The sequence below is a fragment of the Carassius auratus genome, chromosome 17 (assembly GCF_003368295.1).
Source record: "Carassius auratus strain Wakin chromosome 17, ASM336829v1, whole genome shotgun sequence".
NCBI classification, from domain to species: domain Eukaryota; kingdom Metazoa; phylum Chordata; class Actinopteri; order Cypriniformes; family Cyprinidae; genus Carassius; species Carassius auratus.
This window is the reverse complement of record NC_039259.1, coordinates 19,086,228-19,114,026: the sequence shown is the minus strand read 5'-3', so window position 1 is coordinate 19,114,026 and position 27,799 is coordinate 19,086,228. Positions and strand designations below refer to the sequence as shown.

Here is a 27,799-nt window from a genome sequence, read left to right as displayed (position 1 = left end):
TTTCATTTATTTATTTTGTTTAGATTATAAAACATTAAATGCAAAACAAGCAAAAAACATATTTGACATCTGGTCAGTCATTTTTTGTTGTGGTATGGAACCAAGCATTGTCGAGTTCTAATATATTCTGGAAATAAGCACAATAAAAATGCAACCCCTTTTAACTCTTCAAGTAAAACAAACCTCTTTAAGGAAGTGGACATGGCAACACTGCCTTTGATCAAGCACGTTCTTCGTTTCTGCAGTGGCGCCGCGTGACCGCCAGGGGCAACAGAGAGGCGCCACACACTCGTCCACTGACTCGTGGCCGTTCGTAGTATTTCCTTTTATTTAGGCGAGTTGCAGATCAGCCAAATCGTGAAGTGGATTGGACACATTGGTAAAGTTTTTATTTTCTTCGTTTTGCTTACTGTACACAGTTAGTGTGATAGCACAGCATGGGTTCTTTAAGGGATCGAGCATTTTGACATTTAAGAAGGCGAAAAAGTCCGATGCAGCTCTCCGCCGCGTTCCAAGCTGCTGGCTGTCAACTTGTGCTCTAGCTGCAACGGCTTTGACCGAGTCCTTTTCTCCATTTGCGTTGGAAAATAACTATTGCTGGATATCGAGAAAACAACAACGCGTGTGCGTTTGCGCTTTTGAACCATGACCACTGAAGTTGCGAGTGACTTGGACGTGACAGTCAGTTGTTTGGGCGAAGGGAACCAAAACAAGTCGGACACGGATCGACCTAAGAAACCTGATCGACCGAGCCACGAGGAGGGGCAGCAGGATCCTCCTCAGGTCGACTCTAAACATCAGAAACAGGGGGTCATGGAAAGCATAGCGGATGGGTTAACGTTAAGCACGGACAACACGAACGATAAGGAGAACGAGCAGAACGCATCAAGCCCCAAGGCAGAAACTTCCAAGAAGAATGTGATCGAGGCTCCTCCGCCAAAAGTGAACCCATGGACGAAGAGGAACGCATGCCCTCCTAATAATGGCACAAACACCTCGATACAAACAGGTAGAGAGTGTATGATCACGATACACGTTTATTCCTCCTACAGCATGTATTCTCATGCACACATGTGCTCTGTTAGCTCGCATGTGCTATTGCAAACAGGAGCGGCCATTAAACTCCTGTCATTTCACTTTTATGCCATTTTTCGTGTGCTCGTGCAAACTGTGCCTTGAAACATGTGATAACTGCGGCTATTCTCGCAATTGATGATAATTCATAAACTTTGTGCCCATAGCTGTAAAGTGTATTTTTCATACATGGTCAGACAAACGGACCAATCAGTCTCGGGGGCGTGGCCTGTTAGCTTTAGCACTAGTGATTGGACAGCGAGTCGGTTCCTTTGAACAGTTCGTTTGATTGACTGATTCTGACACTGTTGTACGTTATGATGACGCCCTTGGCAACCTGGAGTGACATTATGCTCTTAATAAAAACGTATTTGGACACTTATTGCTGTTTATTAATAAGAGTGTTAATTGTATTGATTGATTTTTCATTTGAAATTGATTTATCAAATATTATTTCGTACTTATGAACTGGGTTCAAACACTAAGCTATAATTAGATTTGACATTAATCGCTTCTTTAGTTAATTTTTGCTCATTTTAATTGAATGAAACACAATTTATTGATACCAGCGGTGCTCGATAAAACTGGCATTAGATAATGTCGTATCATCCCGATTCGTAAACAATTCAGAGATAGCTTTGGTTCGTATTGAAAAGGTCCGACTCTGAAGAACGATTCATTCACGAATCGGACATAGCTGTTTAGCAACGCGCTAACACCGCAGATTGTTTAATCCTCTAATGCGGTATAAAGCAATAAAAGTCACACTTCTCTGTTTTATTCACACTTCTGACAGGGTCTATAAGTGGTTGTGACTGTCACTGCAGCGTTTAAGGCTTTTAGTCTCAGAATCTCGTTTGTGGTTTGGCTGACATGCTGTTCTCTCCTGGCTCGGCTGATTAAAACACTGCGGTTTTAAAAGTTAGATAATACGTAAAACACACTTATAAGATCCTGTCCCTGTTACGTTACTCATATTTTCTCATAGACTATTTTAATGAGATTGGAGCAAGTTTAAGTTGTTTTATGTAAGTTAAACTCCCTGCATGTTGTTGTCAGGAAGCCCGTGGGCTTTTTTTCTCATTTGTTATGTGACCAAATATGGTGGTAGTGGGAATAAACGCCTATCAAAAACGTCCGTTCCCACATCATTCTGCCGATAGACCCGTGTGTGCCTCGATCCTTTGGGTGTATTTGGACAGACTTGCTGATGTGGGCAGATTTAACCCCTCTCCCCACCCCATCTGATCGAGTTGCACGGGAGCACGTGGAGTGCTGAGCAATGCAACTCCAGCAGGAGCTCATGAGAGGCCTTTACACCCTCACCGCTCCACACCGAGTTTCAACCCCGCTTACACAGCTGCTAAGACTTCATAAGTACTAGAACATTTGGTTTCTGGATCCCCATTGTGTTTGTGGTAGTGTGCAGCTCACCTGTTGAGCTGACCTTTTGACAATATGGTAGTTTTAAAGGAATGTTAATGTTAGACCACTCCCTAAACTGAACATTACTGTGTCCATTGATAAGACCATCTAATGGGTTTTGTTCACATTAGATTGTTAGGAACGAGACTATGTATGTACATTGGTGTATAGGGTAAAGAGTGACCATTTTTTAGATGTTAAGAATAAACATGACTAATTTAGCTGTTCGTAGTTTAACTTCCCCAATGAAGTGTAAACACTGTGGCACATTGTTTTGATCTGATGTAAAAATAGATTGGCTCCAGCAATGGACCAGTGTTCAAACAATGGCAATGGTTTTGGGTGACAATTTGGTTGACTATGGTTGACGGGGGAAGTGTGTAGGAAACCTGTTTGAAAACAGGTAATGTTAATGCAATAAAAAGAAGGCACTTCACCTTTAAATAACTTGGTTTGAATAACTAAACATCACTGACAGTAGTAAGGAGATCACAAGCCAGAAGTGCAAGATATTTGCAGATATACAGTTTTGTTCATTAGCTTGTTGAGAATCTAATTTCAGGGGCTGATTGAAACAACTTTAAGAAAGTTTGTGCATCTCAGAAGAAAAGATCTGATTGCTTTAGGTCATCATTCAAAATTGCTGAACTTTTGGTCCATCACTGCCCATTGTATCTAGTATTGGGTGATAGACATCTTGTCAAATAAAGATGATGTTTTCAAGCCAGTCCTGGGCAATCAGTGTTTTGTAAGGTGATTAAATTCCTTTATGTTAGTCTTTGAATGATTAAACCCCTCAGCTGAATTACATTAAGTCGAGTGTCTGAATTACATGGCTGATTTCCTGTTTCTCCTTATGAAAAAAACATTTGTTTTCAGTTTTAATGGAGATGTATTATAAATGAGCATTTCTCCTTTGTGGTTTGACCAAACCAATCTAGTCTGTAGTGTGAGTTATGTCAATCCATATGCATTGTTCGTGTCATTATTCTGATGAATAAACAGAGCTGTAGATATCACTGACCTTGTTAAGCCAAAGGTCTTTGTGCTTTCTGTAATGTGGAATTCATGTCATGATGCCAAGTATTTGCAGATGGGACTGTGATGTGAAAGAAGCTCTCAGGTTGATCATCAGGGATCTGTGTTGAAAATCAGAAATGTGTGCTTTGCTTTAAATGATCAGAATGCTGTCAGATGTGTGGACTGATAGCAGTGTTTTAACAACCATTACTCTGGTCTTAGAGTATGTACACATGACTTGTTAGCTGACATTTGACAATAGAGTGCCCCCCGTCAAACAACCATTGGGTTTTTTTGTGAACAGCTTAGTGTGCTTTTACAGTAGTGATACCTGTATGTGGTCATCTTTGAGAGGTTATAACTTTTGTGGCTAAATGCGAATGTCACATTTTCTAACTTTCTAGTTGTAGGTGGTGCAGTGTTTGTATTACACTACCTTTCAAATGTTTACGGATGGAAAGATGTTTTTTGAATGAAGCCTTTTATGGTTATTAAGGCTGCTTTTATGATTGTGATTATTATGATTTTTTATAAAAATTGAAAAATAACTTTTCTATTGTAATGTATTTTATTTAGATGGCAGTTTTTTAGTAGCCATTACTACAGTCTTAAAGGGATAGTTCACCCAAAAATGTAAATTCTGTAATTTAGTACTCACCCTCATGTCGTTCCAAGCCAGTAAGACCTTAATTCATCTTCAGAACACAAATTAAGATATTTTAGGTCTCTCTGACCCTCCCATAAACAACAAGGATCCTAACATGATCAAGGTCCAGAAACATAAAGGACATTGTTAAAATAATCATCGTGACATCAGTGGTTTAACCTTGATTTTACAAAGGTTCAAGAATACTTTTTGTGTGCAAAGAAAACAAAAATAATGATTTTATTCAACAATTTGTCTCCTCCTTGTCACCCTGTGGTGCCATTTAGGAGAGTATCAAATATGTAAACACATATTCAACTTATGTACGTGGATACATTGTTTATGCGCTTTACACTTTGAACTGAATGCAAACAACTTATCTGTGAAATAGGTGTCATTATAGAATACCCAAGACCTGTCACTCCTATAGTTTTGAATGGGGAATAATGCAACACTCAGTATGGTAGCTCAATTGTCCTGTCGGTAAGCCCTGCCCCCCTTAGTTACTGTTGCTGACTCAAACAAACGGAGTTGCTCATTGTCTTACATTGACAGCTTTCAGTGAAAACCACATTCAGAAGTGTTTCTGATCAATTTGGGACACAGATGGACCTTCGAGTTGGACTTAAATATGCCATGCAGGAATATAGGCCTATAAAAGATCTTGAAAATAAATATGTTAAAATACAGTTCATAATGTAAACTGGAGAATTATATTACGGTCGTCACGATCGCAATGACATCATCCCAGATCAAACACTGTTCATATACTGCAGAGTAAGATTAAATTTATTTACATTTAACCAGATTAATATGGAGAGGCACCCTCATATAGACCTTTGTTTATGTGTTTTTGACTTTGACTCCATAGAATATGACGTGAGAGCAGTTCACTATTTAGGTTTGTACGTTAGCATGGACTCTGTAACTTTAACGCTAACACTAGCTAGTTTTAGCCAGAGATACCTTATGACATTAACGTTCTGCTTGAGCAGATGAAATGTGTCATTGTGATTGGGGTAGAATGAGACATTTTGCTCTGCTTTGGTTGGATTTGGAAATGGAATAAAATAAATTCCATTGCCTATGCTCTCAGGATAACTGAAATTAGTGTTACAAGTACCCTAGGCACATAGTTTTTCCGTTTTTGTAGCATAAACGCTATTAAATCGGTGCGAGCTTCGGATTTTCCAGTGTTTCTCTATGAAGTTCCGTTATCGGTGCAGCTGATACTTAACTGCCATTGGCTTATCTGCGTTCGAGGGGAGGGGCTTACGGATAGGTCAATTGCAGAAAACCTCACCTTATGAATGAAAGAGCCAATTGTTAATCGGTTAAGGCAGCGGATCACTGCAGCTGCTGTTATAAGTTCAGGTTGCTATATAAACCGCATTCTGAGACGTGCGCTTAGGACTGCTGATGTAGCCTGAATAATGAACTTTTTATAACGTTATTTGAGCGAAATAAACATTTATGACACAGTTGTTGTCAGATTTCTTTGGTGATATCTCAAACATGAAATTTAATCGTAAGCTTAGTGAACCGTTTGGGAGAATTTGATGTTTCCGCATTCAAAGAGATAGGAGTTGCACTTGCATTCCAGAGAGGCGTTTCAAAGATGACCGCCGAGTGACATGCCTTGACAGAAAGAGACTTTGGTGATACTCTCCGAAATGCCACCAGGGTGACACGGAGGAGACAAATTATTGAATAAAGTTATTATTTTTGTTTTCTTTGTGCACAAAAAGAATTCTTGTAGCTTCAAAAAAATTACGGTTGAACCACTGATCATTTTAACGATGTCCTTACTACGTTTCTGAACCTTGACCGAGCTCTTGGAATTCACCAAAATATCTTAATCTGTGTTTAGAAGATGAACAAAGGTCTTACAGGTTTGGAACGCCAGGAGGGTGAGTTATAAATGACAGAATTAAAATTTTAGGTGAACTATTTCTTTAATTGTCACATGACCCTAGAAAGAAAACCTAGATCATTCTATCTAGAAATCATTCTAATATGCTGATATTCTAATGTTCTAATATGGGGTTCAAAAATATTTGCAATGTTGAAAACTGTGAATAGAATGTTTTACTTAATAGTTACACCACTTGACATTTTTAAAGAAATTAATTTTAATACCTTCACAAATTAAGTTTAATAATAATAATAATAATAATAATGTTCTATATGAAACCTACATGAACACAAAGAGTACATCTTAGATATCTTTTTATAATTGAAAAAAAAAATATTTTCTTTTTCTTGAGCATGTCACTGACCCTAGTTACTTGACAAACTTTTGTTAAGCTTTTATTTATTGGCATAGCAATAGCAACCTAACTGGCTTTATATAATACTTCTGGCTTGACATTTTAGTGATTTAAATGAACATTTGCATCAGATTACGTTATTAAGCCTCAGGCCGTATTTACTGACAGAAAGGTTTCAGTGGGACAGTATCAGTAAGTTTGTATGTATAGTCACACCCCACACTGTCAGCAAGCGCCCAGTGCCTTATCAATACAGGCCATCCTTTCAGTAATGATAAAGGACCCCGGACACTCCCAGGAATGGGCGTCCCTCTCTATTGCCTGTTTAATCCTGACAGCTTTTTTTAATAAGTAAAGAAATTTGAACCGGTTTTGTTGGCAATTTCAACAAAGTAGTGTTTGATTCTCCAACAGGGAAAAAGCTTTGAATGCTGCTTTACTTATGAAGAATAAAGCTGATTTCATGTGATCATTTAAGACCAGTATGTTAATCTTAAAGCGTTCATGATCATTTCTCCACAACCACAAAGAATTTAAACTCCTCCTGTGCAATTGAAAAGTTGGAAAATGTTGCAATGAAAGGATTTATGTTCATTAAAGTCAGACATACAGTTGTGTCACATTGTACGTTATTCTAACTTCCTTAGCGAGATCGTTCTTGTCTTTTTAAATAGGGTAGGCTAGACTACACCAACAGTTACACTGTTATCATTAGCATCATATTTCTCCTGCTGTTTAAAAAAAACTAAACGCTGTTTATATCTGCTAGTGTGACTGTGATTATGGTGGGGGAAGTTTGTGAGGATGTAGCCGGTTTGTTGGTTGTGTGAACAGTGGCACAAAAACCCATGGGGGCCGTGTCATTGTGTTGGGGGGATTTGAATACCACGGATGACTCCACTTTCACTGGCCCTCATAGAAATGTTGTTTGCTGCTTCATCTCACAAAGGAAGTTAATGTTTTACACGTGTGGATGCATGACCTTGCTGTGCAGGTGCTGGCGTGTGCCTTTACAATCGAAGTGAAGCTGTTCCCAGATAATTGACCACAGCACTTAGTATGTATTGAACAACCAACACTGGACACAGAGAGAGAGAGACGTTTGTAGATTTTAAGTACAGATCTGGTATACCCGGAGGATAAAAATCCAGTATTAATTCAAGAGTCACGTGAATAAAGAAATGCAGTATTTATGATCATACTTTGAGCTATTAATTAACTAAACTTTGTAGCCTGGAGGTGTTTTATAGATAATCCAGACACTGTACTTATGTATTAACAGCTGTTTTGAAATAGTGTGTTGTGTGCCCTGTAAAGCCTGGAGAGGTGTTTTACCAAGTGTTATAAGGCATTGCTATGACATTGCTCAAGTTTTTCCTGTTTAAAAATTGTTTTAAAAGGTGGTTACTGTACAGATGCGTGTGTAATATGTAGGAGTTGGTTTAATGTGTAAATGCCCTCAAAGAGTCATTATCACTTTGTTTAAACTTAGAAGGTCTAGGTCATACTGCACGTGTCCACAGGCAAAGACACATTTAAGTATTTATGACAGGCCTCACACTCAGTGGTGGACTGACATAGATCTGCATTTGTAGTTTCTTAACTCTGCAGAAGTCAACTTTTTTCTCAACTTTGCAAACGTCACTTCGACCTGTCATGGTATAATAATAACAACAATGGCTATATCATATTGATATAATGAACTATATCAAACATAATCTCTCACTTGATTTTATTATCTGTCCACAGAACCCCAGAGTCCTACCAAAGTTGTCCGTGCCAGCAAACCCAGGCCGAGGAAGACCAGTAAGGTTAGTAATTTTTAAGCAATTTTTAACCTTTTAATTTTTAATCAACTTTAATCCCTGTCATTAATTATAGATACTATGTAGATCCATATGGACATCTCTCTCTTTTTTTTTTTTTGTGTCTATTTGTAAAAGTGGCAGTTTTTTCCTCCAGTCTGTTTGTGTAACAGTCTAGTTTCTGGATGTCCTGGTCTGGATCAGGGGTCAGCAGCAGACAGTTATTGAGCAGCTTGGCTTCTGTTTGTATTTAGGTGGATATTTGCTCGCTCTGTTCAGTCTTTTGTGTGGGTGGTAGTCAACAGAGAGTCAGCAAATGAGTTTTTGACTTTTACCTCAGCGGGCCATTCCAGAGAGACCACATAGAGGGTTCATATTTAGTCCTAACAGAGGCAGTAGAGTTGTCCCTTTGACTGACTCCATAGCATGTTATTTTATCTCCACTTACGAACACATACACCACTTGACAGGTTCCCTTGTACATTAGTATATTATTCAGTGTTCATCCCACATGCGTTTTAGTATTTTTAAAAGACTGTGACTTATGACTAGCCTTGTTAGTTCACATCGGTTATACCATTTTGTACCGTCTAGCTGTAGCATCTGGGACACCCAGGACCAATTTTAGGACGATCGTGGAATCCGATATGCCACTTGGAATTCTGGATTGCTTCGCGGCTTGAGGAATGATTGACGTTCCTCCGGTAATAGAAGGTGAAATGATCTCCGAGAAAGGAAAAGCCACACTTTCCCCACGGAGTCAAAATGATGTTTTCTGTGTTAAATACTGAACTAAAGTTGTCATGTAGTGTGGAAACTCGACTTCAGGAGTATTTGACACACAGACGTCAGTGGAGTGGAGCAGCTGCCTCTTCATAAATCATTTAAACTGGATGTTGAGAGAGCATGCATCTACCATTGCCTTTCAGTTGACAATCATTAGGGAATGATCCTGTTTTTTATTTTTCTGTTTGTTCAAATCAAATGGGGGGTGATGGTAGTTTTGTGCATTTCCCGTTTATATTCTTACACAGGAGTTGGCTGTTGTAGTAATAGATTGTGATGAAGGATGAGAACTTTCAGTACAGATGTAACTTTGTTTCTCTCTTTCTTTCATTTCCATTTGCAGTCAAGTGACTTCAGTGACATCACAAACTGGCCGACCCCTGGAGAAATCGCCAATAAGGAGGTGAGGAAGACACTGCATTTAAATTGAAATTGTATTGTTTTGTATTCAAGTTTGTTCAGTTCCAGGCCTTTATTATTTGATTTACATAATGGTAAGATTAACACATTATTTTATAACCATTAGATTTTTGATGTTGGGACATTAGAATAATTACTAATTTCTCAGTATGTCCAGCTTGAATCTGAAGAGCAGCTGTGTATGATTTCTACTGTTTATACCTTAGTCTCAGAAAACCAGAATGCTGTATGTAAATTTCAGTTGTTTTGTTAAAAGTTAAAAAATATATTTTTTTTAAAGTAGAAAATTACTATTTGTGAAAAAAAGTAATTAAGAAACATTATATACATTAATTGTTAAAAAAAAAAAAGAGAAGCCTAAAATGTATTTCTTGAAACGTCTGAAAGTATAATTAATTTATTTCAGATATTCAGATGTCAACTTGGAAGCATCTTTATTTAATTTTTTCTTCTTCAAAAGGCAAAAGTAATTGACTTACAAGTAACACTAGTTACATAATTGGATTACTTTTTCAAGTTTAAATAACATATATAAAAAAAAAATATATATATATATATAAAGCAAGCAAGTAAGCAAGCAAGCAAGCACAGGTGGCAAAAACTAACGCAATGCATTACTTCCCATAAAAGTAACCAAATAACAATTAGTAATAATATTATAGTGCATTTCTTTTAAAAGTAAATTCTCAACACACTTGTGTACATTCAAAGTTCTTCAGAAGATTATATGGGATATAGCGCACAAATAATATATACCACTTTTGACCATGATTTAATAGATCTCTGTTAATTTTCATTGAATACGAAAGAGCAGCCTGGACATTCAGCTTAACATCATCTTTGGTGTTCCATGAAAAAAAAAAAAAAAATGTCTTCCATGAATTGTCTTGAGTAAATAAACAATGCCTTTATGTCTCTCTTTCTGCATGTTTTTGTCAGTTTTTATGTCAGAATTAAGATCTATGAAACAAATCCTTAATGCACATCTCATGGCATGTTCATTCCATATCTGGTGCCTTCAGACCTGTGGAAGAAATGTATCGGTGTTGGTTTATCTGACTGGACTGCTGGCTTCATTCTACTAAGTTCAGGTTTAATTTACTGAGAGATTGATTTGATTGTGCTCCTCAGCAGCAGCAGAATGTGATAAACGTGCAGGTGAGGAAAGGGACGTCCGGATGGAGGGAGAGGAAGAAGGACTGCAGTGAAGAGAAGAGAGAGAAGGAGAGCGGAAGTGATGGGAGTGACAGTAAGGAGAACAGGGAGGCACAGTCGGAGACAATCACAGGACTTTCAAACGAACAGGAGACAGAGGATGGAGAGGATACGCACAACAGTGCCCCCCGTAGGAGAGGAGGTAATACAGATGACAACATTAACTTTTTATCTCTTGTTGGAAATATGCACAGGAAATATGCCTTTTTTATTTTTGAGTTTAGGCAGCTGATCAAATAATACACTATTTCCAGTACTGTATGCTGTATACAATGTGTATACAACTCCATTCACAGTTTTTGAAAGTGTACAAATCGCAGTGGCCATTGAGCTTTATACTAATTCCTGTTGGTGTGAATACAGCATTATGCACACTTGATTGCTGAAGCCATTGTAAAAATGTCCTATTTGCAGGTGCATTTATTACTCATGATTAATTTATTCTGAATGGGAACACGTCTAATAATAGGGGGGTTACCCAGCATTTGTCATCATGATAGGGAACCACCTTTATGTGGAATAAATCTGGGGCTGATCTAATGAGTCTCATCAGTGATCATTACACCCTCACTGAAGTGATTGTTTTAGCCTGTAGATGGATTAACGGTTAAAAAAAGAAGCATCTTTTCATTAAACAAGATAATAATCTTTCAAATTTGTTTGTAAAATAAAGAAAAAAACAACAATGGCATGTAAAGGGAACAGTCATGTAAAGTTATGGGTAGGGGTCAAAGGTAACTACCCTTGTAACTTAAAAACCTTAATTGTTAAAAATGTCTTTTAAACATCGGTTTAATTTTGTGAAGTCATGTATCAAATGGTAAAAAAAAAACTTGTCAGAAGTGCTATTCATTTCTTTAGTTTAGATGGAAAAAAAAAAGGGTGGACGTGGGAAAAAAATTACTCGCCACACCTTCGTAACACTTCTAGAAACTTTAGGAAAAAATGTGGGAACTTGAACATGATCACACGTGTACCAGCAACCTCCAGCTAAAAACAGTGAGAGAAAAGACAGACGCTGAAAGAATTGAGTGCTTAGAAACTCTCATGATGCCTGGGCGGGTTTTAGACGCGTTAATGCATTAAATCACACACGCATGTCTTAACACATACACACATGTGCACATAGTCACACACACAGACACTCAATATTCTTGAAGTATTACACAATACTGATTACTTAATTAAATTGTTTCTTCATTTCTTCATAAATCTCACATGAATTTGTCTTAAGATGTTAGTGTAGGGTAATTTGCTGTGAATTATAGTCTAAATGTTATGGTAAGACATCTGCAGGAGGATATAAAGGCATTACTAAAAGCCCCTAGGCTGGTTTTGGAAAGCTTCTTTATCTTTCTGTTTTTTGCATTTTCTGTGTTTTAAAACACAGATATGAAGAGACAGCACTGTTTATGTACCTATGTACTAATCTGAATTTAGCATGAATATAGTAGGGTGCAAATTTCCAGTGTTGATTACAAATTGTAATATGATTTTAAACAAATAAATACTGTGACCTAATTAAATACGAAAGTTTTCTAGGTCACAAATTAAATAAGTAAATATATTTCATGAATTCATATAAACTGCCTTGCACAACCAGTCATACGTTTTTGCTTTCATTGAATCTCACGACTTTGAAATCATGCTGGAAAACATGATTATCAGGTTTTCCCAAACGTGAGGCGTTTGTGCAGCACAAGTACCTCTGAAGACTTTAGTGTTCATTTTTTAATTCAAGATGACTTTAAATATTTTACACTGTTAATTTCAGTTCTTATTTTGTCCTTTTCTTTTGTGCGTTCCTCAGGCTGGCGGAGAGAGAGAGATTTCTTTGATGACTCAGCGAGCGTTCGCAGCGAGGGCAGCAGTGTCCGCGGAGGCCCCAGGGGCAGGGGCAAAGGTCGCGGCCGAGGCAGAGGTCGTGGACGAGGTTACTAATAAACATCCCTAAACAACCTACACATCAATTCTCAGGCAGACTTTTAAATTGACTTGGTGTATTCACACCTGTCTTGTTTGGTTCGATTGAAGCGAACTCAAGTTCGTTTCCCCCCTTGGTGAGGATCTTTTGGGCAGGTGTGAATACAGCAGTCGCACTCGGATGTGCACCAAACAACCGTACCGAGACCCAGCTGAAGAAGTGGTCTCGGTCCTCTTCTAAACCAACTCTGGTATGGTTGAATGGATGAACCAATGAATGGTTGACTTTAAGCACACGTGTGGTTTTGGTTCACTTGCAAAAAGGGAAGTGTGAAAGTGAACTGCACCAAAAAAAAAAAAAAAAAAATCTACATTGTATTTGGTCTGGACCAATGCAAGTGAACTAGACTTTCCTGGTGTGAATACACCCTAATTAAAGAATTAAAAAAAATTGTCATTATGACACTCTAGTAAATAAAATGCACTGAATTTCAGCATTATTTTTTGTTAAGGCAACAAAAGTGTTTTCCAGGGCTCATCATATCAGTTCACTCTTCGATTTCGTTTGAAGTATACCGGGGCCTTAAAGCGATTGTTCACCCACAAAATGAAAACTACCCAATGAGTTACTCCCCCTCAAGCTATCCTAGGTGTATATGACTTTCTGCTTTTAGACGAATACAATCGGAGTTACATAAAAAAATGTCCTGGCACTTTCAAGTTTATGGAATGGGGAAATGGAAGATTTTGAAGTCCAATAAAAGTCCATAAATCCACCAAAGTGCTCCACACCACACCGAGGTGTTAATAAAGGCTTTCTGAAGATAATCTATGCTTTTGTAAGAATATCTATATTTCAAACTTTTATAAAACACAATCTCTAGATTCGGCTAATTGACATATGTGTGTTCGCGAGAGAGTGGCATTCCAGTGGATGATGTAGGACTTAAGTGTAAAAACTAAGGATTTGTAACGAAAAATGTTGGAGGATTTCGATATAAGCCAAGAGCCTTTGCAGTAAACAAAACTTGGTTCTCATGGGACTAGAATCTTCTCACCGGAGCCTGTGCTATGCATGCATCCTACATCACCTCTCGTTATAGATATATAGCTAGAAATTACATTTTATAAAGTTAAAGAAATAATGGATATTTTTCTTACAAAAAAAAAAAACAATAGCTTCACTTCAGAAGGCCTTTATTAACCCCCGGGAGCCTTGTGGAGCACATATTATGTTGGATTTATCCTCTTTTTATTGGACTTCAAAATCTTAAACCCCATCCACTGCCATTATAAAGCTTGGAAGATCCAGGACATTTTTTTATATTATTCCGATTGAAAGTCATGTACACCTAGGGTAAATGTCTAAAAATGTACATCATGTATAATCTTTTTTTTTTTTTTTTTTCAGGTCGTTTTGACTACTCCCACAGTTACCGGGACTCATACCTGGATGGGTCCACAGCTCAGGCCGAGTTTGGCACTAACATGGTCTACTACTATGACGACGGTAATCGCGTGCAGATGTATACGATCGAGGAGAATTTACTTAAGGAATACATCAAACGCCAAATGTAAGTTCAGTGTCTCTCTTCTCTTTGAATTTATACAAAATACCGCACTTGGTTTTCTTTTCCAGCTCTTAAGCTTTAAGTTTACCGCATGGTTTCTTTTTATTGGTCATATCACAACAAATTTTGGACGTTATGAGGATTTGTACTTTTCTGCAGTTTGGTAAATTTGCATTAAACAGTGCACACATGGCTGTATTATATTCTTGGTGTTTCACACATTACCAGCAGTAGGGGGAGCAGCTGCTGCATTGGCTGGCCTGGCACTGCCTGTCTGTGTGTGTCCTTAATTTAGCTCGTCTGCTTTATGGATGATGGGGAAGGGTCAGATGATCTGGGTCAGACAGATTAGGATAGAAGACACTGTGTGTGTGGAGGGGGGGGGGGGTGTTTCCTAGTTATTCAGAAATAATGACTTTTGCATTTAATGTGGAAATGAAAATGTGTTTCAGTGTGCATAGTTAAAGTGTGTTTTCTTTCTACTACCCAGCATAAGGTTATTGTTTGTGTTTGTTTGTGTGTGTGTGTGTGTGTGTGTGTGTGTGTGTGTGTGTGTGTGGGTTTTTGCCCATGTAATCTTATTCACAGAATTCAGCCAAGCTTACTTCACTCAACGCTTTGAAGCTCACACAAACACACACACACACACACTCACACACACACACATAACATCTGAAACCTGTCTTTCAAAAACCGTTTAGATCCATGCTTATTGATAGAAACACTGTTCACAGATCAGTAAAAAAATATCCTTCCTATGCAGAGATTTTTATAGGGCTGAAAATACTTTGGTGGAGTCTACATTTTGTTTGTGAGAAAGAGGAATATGAAGAGACGCTCTAAACCACAAACACGTTTTTATATTTAATAAAAGAGCCACAATTGCCTCCCCTGTGACTTTAACTTTCACTTCATCTTAATGTTAATTTCTGTTGTTTCATAATAGTCTCTGTTGCACAAGACTGCAATGATAAATTGTAGTAACATTTTCTGCTAAGTTCAGCATGTGCTGTTTGGTAAAAATAGGCTCGTTGCCAAACTCTACTTTTAGTGGTGTGTCTGGGATGTTTTTTGGCCATCTTCTAGTGTATTATTTATCAATCTAATTCCATCTTTATTTTCATAATCTTTTGTTTATTTAAACGGAGCGTACAAGTGTCTTCCATTTGGCACGTTTCTGTATCCCTAGTCCTGCACGTTTCTTCCCCCAGGCAATCTACCTCATGAACAGTTAAATGTTCCCCACTTATGCTTATGCAAACAAAAGTTAAATATCCTTATATTTATTTGTTACCCCTCCATCCTAGTACATCCCTGCATCTTATTCAATCCTATTCCATTATCATTTATAGCACAATTGTTAATACACTTATTTATTTGCCTACATTTTTTTTTTTTTTGTCTGTGTGTTGGTGTCTCTGTGTACTGGAAGCTTATGTCACTAAAACAAATTCCTTGTATGCGCAAACATACTTGGCAATAAAGCTCTTTCTGATTCTGATTCTGATTCTCTAAGCCCAGTTTCTCCTCACACCTAAACATACCAGTGAGTGAAACTTGCAAAACACCACCGCTGAAATTTGCACTTGCAGTATGGCACAAGGGGCGTCTCGACCTCGGCTGACTAAAGCTGCAGGAATGTGAGGTGTGTTCTGGGTGGAGGCCACAGCGTTCCTCCTAGAGCTGCTTCTAGGATTGCAAAGGGGCGGAAAATTTCCGGTAAATTTGCTGGAAATTTTCCACCTTTTTGCAACCCTAGCCTACTTCTTACAGGAATTTCAGCACATTGTGTCCATGTGTGTTACACATTAAGGAGGTGATTTGATTGGTTGATATATCATCAGTCACGTCTCTCAAATTCCAACTTCAGGTGCCTCATCAGGGCACTCGCATGTGTTAGGAGATACGTAATCAACCTTTCTCCTAGCTGTTTTTCCCCAAAGGATCTATAAGATTACTGTACAATATTTAAATATGAAATTCAGCAGTGATAGTGGAGGTCTGCTCTGTAGCTTTGGTCTCACTGCACCTGGTCTCACTGGAATCCTGCCAGAGGCTCTGTGCCGTCTCCTGTGGGACTGTTGTGTTCCTCACTTCACAAAATACACAATACCCAGAGGACCGAGATGGAAATAGAAGAGGGGGGGGGTCTGTGAATGCATAGGCCTATGTTGTTGGAAAAAGTGGGGGAGGAATGGATGGATAGATAACTAAAGGATGTGAGATTTCTGTCTTTTATTCCCAAGACATCCAGTCAGCTCAATTAGTTTAAGTGCAGCAGTTATAAAACTCTTGGATATGTTTACATGTGTTCTGCACTACATTGAATATTGAATTTCAATTAATGGACATTTTTAAAAAGGTATTCTCCAATAGTCAAATATCAGACTTAAGTAGTTTATATTATAGCAGTATTTTATATTGTTGTAAAATTATTGAACAATTATTTATTGAAATTGTATCAAAAACTATAATGATTATGATGAGTGTTATTATTTTCTACTAAAAGTTTCTTTGCCTTACGGATAAAATGTGATCTAAAAGTCTCAATGTAGACTTTTAGGATTTAGAAAAATGAGAAGAATTAAAACGATATAATTTTGTTCATGTAGCTTATGTGCTGCTGTCATTAAAAGAGACATGTAAAAAAAATACTAAGATACTCAGAAATATTATATTTTCAATTTAGTATTTCACCTGATTTGTTTGTAATATAATTAATAATAATATGTATTGGAAAAATGCACAATTTGCTCTAGTGTTTTCAGACCTTTAAAACTCACTTTATTGACTTTTTAAAATCCATTTTCTACTCTTTTTCATATTTTTATACAAATTAAAGGTATACTGTATAAAATTGTATTGTTATTGAATTGTAAAGATATTTCATTGCCATTATACCAGATGGCCATGCAACAAATAAAATTATTAAATGAGCTTCTACAGAGATATAATTTATATGTGTGTGTGTGTGTGTGTGTGTGTGTTTATGTATGTTTTTCAGAGGTATTATAGTCTGTTTTTATTTGTATTTTTATGTTAAGTACAAAGCTTAAAATATGTGATGTGTATGTAATTATATCAAAGTTGTATTTAAAGTATGTCTTAATTGCATGCATACGTGACATGCAGTAGTTATTTTTCTAGTTAGTATTTAAATACACCGTAATTAGAGGCAGCAGCAGATGCTTGATTGTTATTTTGGAGTTTATAGATGGCTGCTTGTTTGTTTTTAGTGAATACTACTTCAGTCTCCCAAACCTGGAGCGTGACTTCTTCCTGCGGAGGAAGATGGATTCGAAAGGCTTTTTGCCCATCTCTCTGATTGCCAGTTTCCACAGAGTCCAGGCCCTTACCACAGATATCAGCCTCATTAAGGAGGTGACTATTGACTCTTCACCTCTGCTATATCGGAGTTTATTATCTTTAGGCTGTGTTACATCTGGTATTTGTGTGTATGTGCAGGCGCTGAAGAAAAGTGAAGTCGTGGAGCTTGTTGATGAGCAGATCCGTAGGAAAGAGGAGCCCGAGCATTGGCCCATTCCAGGTCCCTCTCTGGACTCCCCACGCACAGATTTTTCCCAGCTCATTAACTGCCCCGAGTTCGTCCCAGGACAGACGTTCACCTCCCTCAGCACAGGTTCTGATGTGTTTGATAGCTTTTTTTTTAGCAACTTGTCATTGTTTTGCAGTGCTACTATTATTTTGCCTGATTCTGAAAATAGTAGCCCTCAACACACTCACTAATTTGCAGAAAATCTCTCCCTCTATAATGTGCCACAGTGTCGTCCTCCCCAGTCGAGCCTGCTCTGGTAAATGGCCAAACTAGTGATGACACAGACACAGCCAAACCTCAGTCCAAAGAATCCTCTCCTTCAGACTCAAAAAGCAGCTCTAGTAAAGACGTGAATACGCCTAAAAAGCAGTCCAGCAGTCTCTCTGATCCAGACGCCCAGCCGTGGATACAGGTGGAAAAACGACACCGAAACTCCTCCGGAAAAAATAAGGTACTTCCTGATCTGATCCTAGTCTCGTGTTATACGTGATGTGACATAAATTAGGTTACAGTGTTTTGTAGGGGTCCTTTAAATCATGCCAACAGTCGTTTTAATGTAACAGTAGACATGTGCTGGTATTCGGTAATGCGATATATCCCGGTAATTAATTTGCACAATATTGTTATCGTGGGCACTTCTAAATACCGTGAATAATTATATATTTAAAATTATTCTGAAATTGGAATGCATTTTAAGAATTCTATTCCCATCAATTGGTCAAAATGCACAGCACCGCTGTATAATGCTTGAAAGACGTGTGTGCGCTCTGAAGCACATGGAGGAACACGTGAGAGACGTGCTGAATGAAAGCTCATTCACTCTCTGACAGCAGATGGTGCTAAACTGCAGAACAAAACAGCCTTTCCTCTGGAAACCCCATAAATAAAGCAGCTGCACTACTTTCTAAAACATATTTAAATAGCCATTCATATTTGTGGATTTGTTTTGTTCATCACTGTGCCAAATACTTAAATATGTTGACTTAATAGGCTATTTATTTTCAAAAAAAATTTTTTTTTAATTTTAATCTGGACTACAACATGCCCTAGAGTTTTGATTCTTTATTGTTCGTTTACACTTTACATTAGAGTTACATTAGTTAATTCATTAGATAACATAAACGGCCAATGAATAATTCTTCTGAACATTCATTCTTCTTAGGTATTCCAATATTTAATAACACGTTGTTAAAATCGAAAGTTGCAACCGTGTTAATGAGCTAACATAAACTAATACTTGTATTTTGTAACAAAGATGAATCTCTTCTGCAGCAAATGTAGCTATTGGTCATTGAGAATGTTAATGGTTAACTAATTAAGTATTTTTGTCAAGTGATAACTATGGGGCTTTATAGTTCTTCTGCACTTTAATCTTTAAACTTTATATATTTTTCTGTATTGCCTTATTGCATTTAAATGTTCAGTTATTTTTGTTCTAAAAAAGTTATTTAACCTGTTATACATTATTATGACCACTTTTTTAAAACTAAATTCCTATACTGTGATAATATCGTATACGTGATAAAAGTATGAGCAATTAATCGCAACAGGAAAATTTGATACTGGCATATCCCTATGTAACAGAATTAAAGTTAAATATTGTTTTGTCAAAAAAAAAAAATTATAATGTAATAAAGCACAGCAAAATAAAATTTGTCATTTTAAAGTTTACATTATAATGCGCTGTATTAAAGTTGGAAATACATTTTTATATTTGGTCAGGATTACATTTTAAGATTACATTTTAAGTGATGTTAAATTGTCTCTTTTTTTTGTAAAATAAACTTAGTTGGTGTTAGATGACCACAGAGGTATCTTAAACAAAAAACTACAGAAAATGAGCATGAACAATTAAATGTACCATTGGGGTTGGTAAGATTTTAAAAAATGTTTTTTGAAAGAAGTTTATTTTGCTCATCAAGGCAGTAATATGACATATTACTAATATATTATTACTAATATATATTACATATTATGATTTCTGCAGGATCACAGGAATAAAATACATTTTAAGGATATTTTATATTTTTATATATATATATATATATATGTATGTGTGTGTGTGTGTATATATATATATATGTGTGTATATATTATCCTTAAAATGTATTTTATATATACTTGTTCTGCTTATTGTTTTGTTGTGGAAAACATGATGCATTTTGTCATGATTCTTTGAATAGAAAGTTCAAAAGAACATTATTTATTTGAAATAGAAATCTTTTCTAACATTATAAATGTCAATACTGTCACTTTTGAATAATTTAATTCACCCTTGCTGAATAAAAGTATAATCTCTTTTTTTTAATAGTGCTGCTATTTTAAACAATACTGCATAAAATTAATAAATGAAAATATTGGCCAATAACTAATATGCGGTGTATGAATCGAAACAATAGGGATGCACAATAAACTAGTAGTGCGTCAATTTGGAGAATTCTTTATATACTTTTAAAAACAAAAGTTTTTCATATTTTGGATTGCTCTCATTTCTTCTTGTTCCTTTGTGACTCATGACTCTGCTTGAGCATTTTGATCACATACATCTTTCCTTCTCCATCTCTCTTCATCCTTCATTTCCTCGCTCCATTATTCCATCTCCTGTCCTGTGGGTGTGCAGACCTCAGTAACCCCTCTTCCTCCTAGCCCTCCTCCTCTTCCTTCTCCTTCTCCTCCTCCTCCCCTTCTTGACTTGTCCCCATCTGCAGTTGAGTATCCCCATCTGCTTTCTGTGTTTGTTTCCTGCTTGCTTGCTTTCATTTTTATTTTTTATTTTTTTCCTATTTATAAACCTAAATAAGATATGTTTCATGTTTGCTTCAGGAGCGCACAGAATTGGTTCAGTCCAGCCCAAAGCAGCAGCCTGAGGCAGACCAGGAGGAGCTGGACTTCCTATTTGATGAAGAAATGGAACAACTCGCAGCGCCTCGCAAGAACACCTTCACTGATTGGTCAGATGATGATTCTGATGATGAACTTGACGACCAAGACATAAACAAGATCCTGATTGTTACTCAGACCCCCCCTCACCTGCGGAAACATCCTGGGGGCGATCGGACGGGGAACCATGTGCCACGTGCCAAAATTACAGCTGACCTTGCCAAAGCCATTAACGATGGATTGTTCTACTATGAACAGGATCTCTGGACAAAGGAAGAAGGGCAGCAAGAGTGTGCCAATGCCAAGGTGAGAATGGTGTTGCTTTTTCAATTATTTATAAACATTACGAAAATGATTTACATGTAGCAATAAAGAGTTCAATAGAATGTCCAAGCTTCTCGCCTCCATGTAGTAAAAATGAAGCTCAGCATCCACTTTTATTGTATGGAACAGCTTGGACATTCTGCTGAGTATCTTTTGTGTTCTATAAAAGTCATTCAGGTTTGATATGATGACAATTTTCATTTTAGGCTGAAATCTCCCATTATTTATTAACATCATAAACATGCTGAAAAGTTTTATTTCTTATAATGGTGCACTGTGCAGTTCAAATTGATTCTCATCAGTGTTGAAAAGAGTTATTTTGCTTGATATTTCTATGGAAACTATAATCATTTTAAGGATTCTTTGGTGGATAGAAAGCATTTATTTGAAGCAAAATAATTTTTAAATAATATAAAGGTCTTTACAGTAACTTTTGAACAATTGAAGGCATTCTTGCTAAATTAAGGTATTAATTTCATTAAAAAAATCTTATTTAACCCAAAATTTTGAGCCATAGTGTAAACAAAAAGATTAGTTTTAATCCAAAATGAGTGTGTAATAACACAGAGAAGTTAATGCCGAGTGTGGTGTTAGACTTAGTTCAGCAGCTGTTGAGTTCAGATAAATGTCCACGCTCAGCAGTAACATGGGAATTTTCCTCTGCAAATGTTAGAATTGCTCTGTAGTGAGCAAAAATATGCTAAAACATTTGCTCAGGATCTCATATCTCACATTAGGCAGCACATTGTGTCTTTGCTGATTTATTTCTCAGCCAACCTGCACACTCTAGGATTTGGCGTGTGATCACAGACTTCTATAGGGTTTGATATGTGCTAATATCTTTCAATATCATGTTATGATTCAGTTTTGTTAGGACATTACAATTTCATCGAAGTTATCTTTAGTTTTTAACTGAGCAGTGACAAATACCTGTATGTACCCTCCAGAGTCAGCCAGACATTAGATCCTCCAGGACAAAAACTCATTTATTGATGTTGTATGAGCCAGTTCGTACTAACATCAACAGAATCTGAGCCATTTGCAAATGTCAAAAACCCTGAAAGAATGCAACTCTAATTTAACTCAACTAGGTCTATCAAGTTGACAGTTTACAGAGATATGTGTTTGAATTGTACAGTGGTCTTGGGGGTACCCACCTGTTCCCACTCATGAGAGTCGTAACACCTGTTAACTGTGCCAAGGTCTCTGTGGGCTGAAGTTCAAAGTACAGGTGCCTGATAAACAGCAGTACAAGATGACAGAAAAGAGCACACGTGCATGTGTTTGTTCAGATCAGTTAGAGTTTATGATGCCACTACAATCTTTACATTAATATGTGCTGTGTACCATTGTGACCACTGACCAGTGTGTAGACACGTTAATTTGACACATTACGTTCTTGGTAAACTCCTGATTGACTATGTCATGTCTGATTTAATGCCTCTAAGAGGCCTAAAAGCTTCACTTTCAGTGGCCAAATAGGTTTGAGTCTTTCTGATGGACTACAAGGATGCCATTGCAAGTAATTATCGCGGGTAAACCGGATCAGGTGCACTGCCTGCAGTCAAATACAGAGCACTTATGACTTTATCGTTCATACAGGCAGAAACTGGAAGCCCATCAGGGCACTTCAGTGTGATGCTCTGCTTGTTTTACTAGTTCTTATGCTTTTAGCCCTCTTGTAGCTCTTTGTTTGTACTCTCTATAATGTGTCAATATGTTCAACATTTTTAGGATGTGGAGAATTTCAAAAAGCTGAACATGATCAGCCAAGATGAGTTTGAAACCCTGACCCCTAAACTTCCCATTGACCCCACCCAGGAGGTCCCGCCCCCTCCATCATGTCAGACAGGTGATTATCTATCCAGCTATCCATTTATCTATCTCTTTATTTTATTAATAAAGAAGCAAACAATTAAGTAATAATAAATAAAATAATTTATTTAAATGTAATTTTTTTTTGTCTGTTCTTTTTCTTTAGATGATTCTTGCATGGCTCAATCTCTCCCCACGGATGTCCCAGAATCCCCCAGTGTGCCTCGCACCCCACGTACACCACGGACCCCTGGAAGACAGGACCCCACCAAAACCCCACGCTTCTACCCTGTGATCAAAGACAGCGGCAACCTTGACGGAAAAGTATGTTTGTACTAGAAGAACATATTCTGGGATTTTAAGGATGAATTTTTATGTGTATTTTTGAAACTATATTTATGTAATGCCTGAGATTATTACCCGTTTTGTCATCATTTACTCACCCTCATATCGTTTCAAACCTGTGTAAGATTCTTTCTTACGTTGAACACAAAAGAAGATATTTTGAAGAACCAGTCAGTTATTGGTCCCCACTGACTTCCATAGTAGGAAAATAAATAATATAGAAGTCCATGGGGACCATCAACTGTTTGATTACCAGTGTTCTTCAAAATATTTTCTCTTACGTTCAACATAAGAAGAAACTCATACAGAATTAGAACATGTATGATGACACCATTTTCATTTTTGGGTGAACTAACATTTTAAAGTTTTTGCTTAATCCCTGAGTTGTTTCAGTTGTCCTAACCAGGTGCATATTTCAGACTTTTCTTTTCTCCACCTCACTCTTTTAGACCCCCAGAAAGAGGAAAACCCGTCACAGCTCTAACCCTCCTCTGGAGTGCCATGTAGGCTGGGTGATGGACTCACGAGAGCACAGACCCCGTACATCCTCCATCAGGTTTGTGGCTTTTTTATGTCATGCCCTTAACAGAAGGTGCACATTTTTTGGGGGAGATTTGAAATTATCAAGCTAATTGTTTCATGATAGTTGACAGTCTTTCTTTCTCTCCCATTATCCTCCTTGTCTTCTGTACAGCAGCTCGAATGCATCTCCGTCAGAAGGAGCTCCTGCATTGTCAGGCAGTTATGGCTGCACCCCGCAGTCCTTGCCGAAGTTCCTGCATCCATCCCATGAGCTTATGAGAGAAAACGGCTTCACCCAGCAAGTTTACCACAAATATCGCCGGCGATGCCTCAATGGTGTTGTGATTGTTTGTTTTTTACACAACAGCTGTTCTGTATATCTGTATTTATATGTAACTGTACCTGCTTTACTTGAATTTCTAATTTTCGTGGATTTTCTTTCCACAGAGAGGAAGCGATTAGGTGTGGGTCTGTCTCAGGAGATGAACACCCTCTTCAGATTCTGGTCCTTCTTCCTCAGAGACAACTTCAACAGAAAGATGTACGAGGAGTTCAAGCAGTTTGCCCTAGAGGATGCCAAAGAGAACTACAGGTAAGAGTCATAGTCCTGGATTCTGTATTTTATCTGTAGACCTTGTCCGGAGAAGGGAATTCCAGGCAGTAAGGCAAACAAGTTCATTTGACCCCTTCTCAAGTCCCCCCAGTTTGGCAAGTGGGTACATAAATTGACATACTGAAAATAAAGAGGTTCCTGCAGTGGTTTAAAACAATAGAATTACAGATGCATCTGAATTTTGATTTGTTTTACAGAGGCTACAGAAGACTGGTTTCATGTCTGTTAAAATAATGAAATCTAAATGAAATATTGGCTAGCATAGCAGTTTCTTGTGAGAGAATGTTGAAGTTGGCATTCATGTTTGACCGATATAACACACAACATACAAACACACCCACATTAAAACTGCTGCCAAGTCTGAACATTCTTCTTTAGGGTCTGTCTGGTTCTTATATAGGGATGAATAAACTCTTCTGGTTGTTTACTCACAGATTGTTTGTATTTCAGTACTGTATCCTGAACGCTAAGAGCTTGGACTCCTATTTAACTTGTTTTTTTTTATCAACAAAACTCATAATGCAATTTTAAAATCATGTACAATATCGAAAGGATCTTGAACATTAAATGCTGTCAACATCATAACTCATGAAGATTCTTTAACAATAAATCTTGTTTCATTTAACAGTACAAAAATAAAAAGCATTTGCCGACAAGTTTAGGTAACAAAATCAGTTACCAACAAAACAGTTCTATACAACCTTGATAACTTTTATGGGAAGTCAGATCATTGTGGTATATTTTAGAATATTTTACAGTCTTTAGACAAGTGCAATTTTTACTAGACATGACCTTCTGCTTGTATAGTGTTTGCAATGTTGAAATTAATGCAAATGATCAGATGTATAAGGTTTTTGTACACTACCTGCTGTGCTCCCTGGGAAGGCCATCACTGGTTTCCTAATGTGTGTTCAAATATTTAAACAGGTACGGACTGGAGTGTCTGTTCCGGTACTACAGTTATGGACTAGAGCGGAGGTTCAGACAAGACATCTTTAAGGACTTCCAGGAGGAGACCATCCAGGACTATGAAAAAGGTCAGACAATCATGATTTGACAAAACAAATAAAAAAAAAAAAAACATGCAAAGGCAGAAATTTGTATTTTGCCTTTTTAACTTTGCAGCATATCACCAATCATGTAAGTGCCTGGTGTTTTGTGGTTGAAATTGACTTACTCAGAACATTAGCGGAAACTTGTTAGTAAACCACCATTTGTTTTTGCTGAAAGATGTGTCATCATATGCTTGCATCTGATGTTTGGGGGTTTGTGTAGGTCAACTATATGGACTGGAGAAATTCTGGGCTTTCCTGAAATATGCAAAGATGAAGAATCAGCCCATTGACCCCAAACTCCAGGAATACCTCCGCAAATTCAAGAGCATTGATGATTTCAGAGTCGATGTGAGTATAAGCATCAGTCTTACATGTGAATGTGATCCCAGAATAACACGTTAACCCTGTAAAGCCTAACATACGAAATAGTAGCTAAAATCATTTCCTTAAATGGAAGTTTTTTAAACCTTTAAACAAAATCTAATGTATACATGCATTTTATTATATATATTTTTGCAGTTGTTGGTATTTACATGGCCAGAAAGTATAATGAAATTCTGAAAATTTATAGATTTCTTTGAAAGCAAAAAGACAAAAGTATATATATTTTATCTATCAATAGTATAGACTATCGATCAGAAACCAGAAGGTAATCGAGTGTGTTCAACAGTTTTTTTCAGCACAGTTTTGATCTTGTTGCTAATTTAGTAAGTCGATATATATTTAATCACTTTCTAACTGTTAATATTAGTCTGTTAAACCTTAAACCAAATTTAATTTCCCTTCTCTTAGCCACCAATGCCAGAGGAAGGAGTAAGGAGGAAAGCACACTCGTCCTCCGCAGGAGACGAGGTGAAACGTAGGCGACACAACTCGACATCATCATCGAAACAGACCACAGTTGCGAAGACGTCTTCAGACAATCAATCAACCGCTGGAGGGATGGCAAAAACAACCACAACACATCAAGCCGCTGCCCCAACGACAGGGAAAACCACCAAGCATCCATCAGCCAATCAGAAAGCAGCTCCTCAGACCGCCAAAAGCAGCACGGCTAATGACCCGTCTACAAAAGCCCCACCCAAAGAGAATGTGAAGAAGAATACCTCATCAGATGCTCGTAAAGGAGAAGCGGCGACGAGCAAAAACAAAGATGCCCAACAGCCAAAGAAATGAAGCCCTTGCTACACTATATACAGTATTTGAGTGTGATTCTAACTTTAGAGCTGTGAAAAGATTTCAGTGCTGGTGCAGGCTTACGTTTAACACCGTAACCTCAGAAGTGAGCCAGTCAAACCGTTCGAGCAAAGACCAACTGTCAGACCGTTGCGTTTACAAACTGAAGAGTAAACCAGAAATATCTTTGTGTTGTACAAGGAGCTTTTTCTGGACAGGTTAACTTCCGTAAGATCTTTTTTCTTTTTCTTTTTTTTCCCGCAGTTAGTGGTTTTAGAATCAAGTATGCATGGTGAACTTCTTTAGCTTTAAAGTTTACAGTAGATGCATTCCTACATAGAATGCAGTTTTATCTCTTTTAAAATTAGTTTTACATTTGCAAATGCCTTACATTTCAAAAGCGACAAAAATATATATATATTTTAGAGCTCTGTCAGCATAATTAATCTCTTGGTTTTTAAGTGTTTTTAATTTTGTGCGAGATGCACTCTACACGTATTTAGTTCATTTATTTTAAAAATGTTTAAAAAAAACTTGAACTGAGGGTGACACAAGATAACACACTATATAGCTTCTTGCATTTTTTGCTCTTTTAGCTTGTGTAGGGAATATGACAGTGATTGAATACTAAGTTCTTTATGCTTTTGTGATTAGCTGAGTGTCTGAGCTGAATACCGGAGAGCTATGTAGATTATCAGTGGCGAGGGATTGTAAAAAGTGTTCACAACATCATCAGGAACTACAGGATGCTCCTGCTTTTAAACGAATATTGTGCCGTTCACATTGCAGAGGTGGTGATCTCAAGTTTAGGTGCAGAGTAGAGGAGAACACATCTTTGACCTTTTGATCATTTCGACTTAATTTGGTAAACAACTGTGTACTTGAAGTTTCTAAGAAATGTTGTCTTTTTGAGAGGAATTATTCTTTCTTTTAAATTTTTAATCCTATTGGAGTTGAGTTTGAGATAATTTATTGTTTTACTCTTTTGAAAGCTTAATTGATTTTAATCTCTTTTTTTTTTTATCGAGTGTAGATGACTGCAAACATGGTGGCCCAGAGAATAGTTTTATTTGCATTATGTTTTCATTTTGCAGTTTGGATCTTTGCGGATAACATTAAATCAGTGTTTTATTTCTCATTTATGATCATTAATCAGACACAGAATTGATGTCCCGATTGTATCATATTTTCTTATGAAAACTGTACATAAAAAAAAATATTCAAAGCAGTGCTCTAATTTCAATCAGTTCATTTTTATTGATTCATTTTATTGTGATATTTTTGTTTGTGTGCGCTTGTGTGTTGGTATGCATGTCGGTTTAATTTTTTTCTTTCCTCATATATTGTAAAATGTAAAA

The 27,799-nt window shown here is 37.1% G+C and overlaps 1 protein-coding gene across 3 annotated transcripts; it reads left to right on the top strand.

Annotated features, from left to right (window-relative positions):
* The first annotated feature begins 283 nt into the window (after positions 1–283).
* Positions 284–27,799, top strand: LOC113117527 (la-related protein 1B-like). Of its 3 annotated transcripts, none has more exons than XM_026286259.1 (19): positions 284–1,009; positions 8,185–8,246; positions 9,370–9,429; positions 10,578–10,803; positions 12,472–12,594; positions 13,996–14,158; positions 17,392–17,536; positions 17,621–17,795; positions 17,939–18,162; positions 20,332–20,418; positions 20,535–20,897; positions 22,650–22,767; positions 22,897–23,054; positions 23,525–23,631; positions 23,773–23,933; positions 24,045–24,189; positions 25,138–25,247; positions 25,486–25,613; positions 26,058–27,799. In XM_026286259.1, exons 1-19 carry the CDS (start codon positions 646–648, stop codon positions 26,439–26,441), a joined length of 3,303 nt encoding a protein of 1,100 aa, XP_026142044.1. In that variant the 5' UTR covers positions 284–645; the 3' UTR covers positions 26,442–27,799. The 3 variants fall into 3 exon arrangements, with proteins under 3 accessions (XP_026142044.1, XP_026142043.1, XP_026142045.1); XM_026286258.1 differs by having other exon boundaries at positions 285–1,009; positions 23,770–23,933; XM_026286260.1 differs by lacking the exon at positions 20,332–20,418 and having other exon boundaries at positions 286–1,009; positions 23,770–23,933.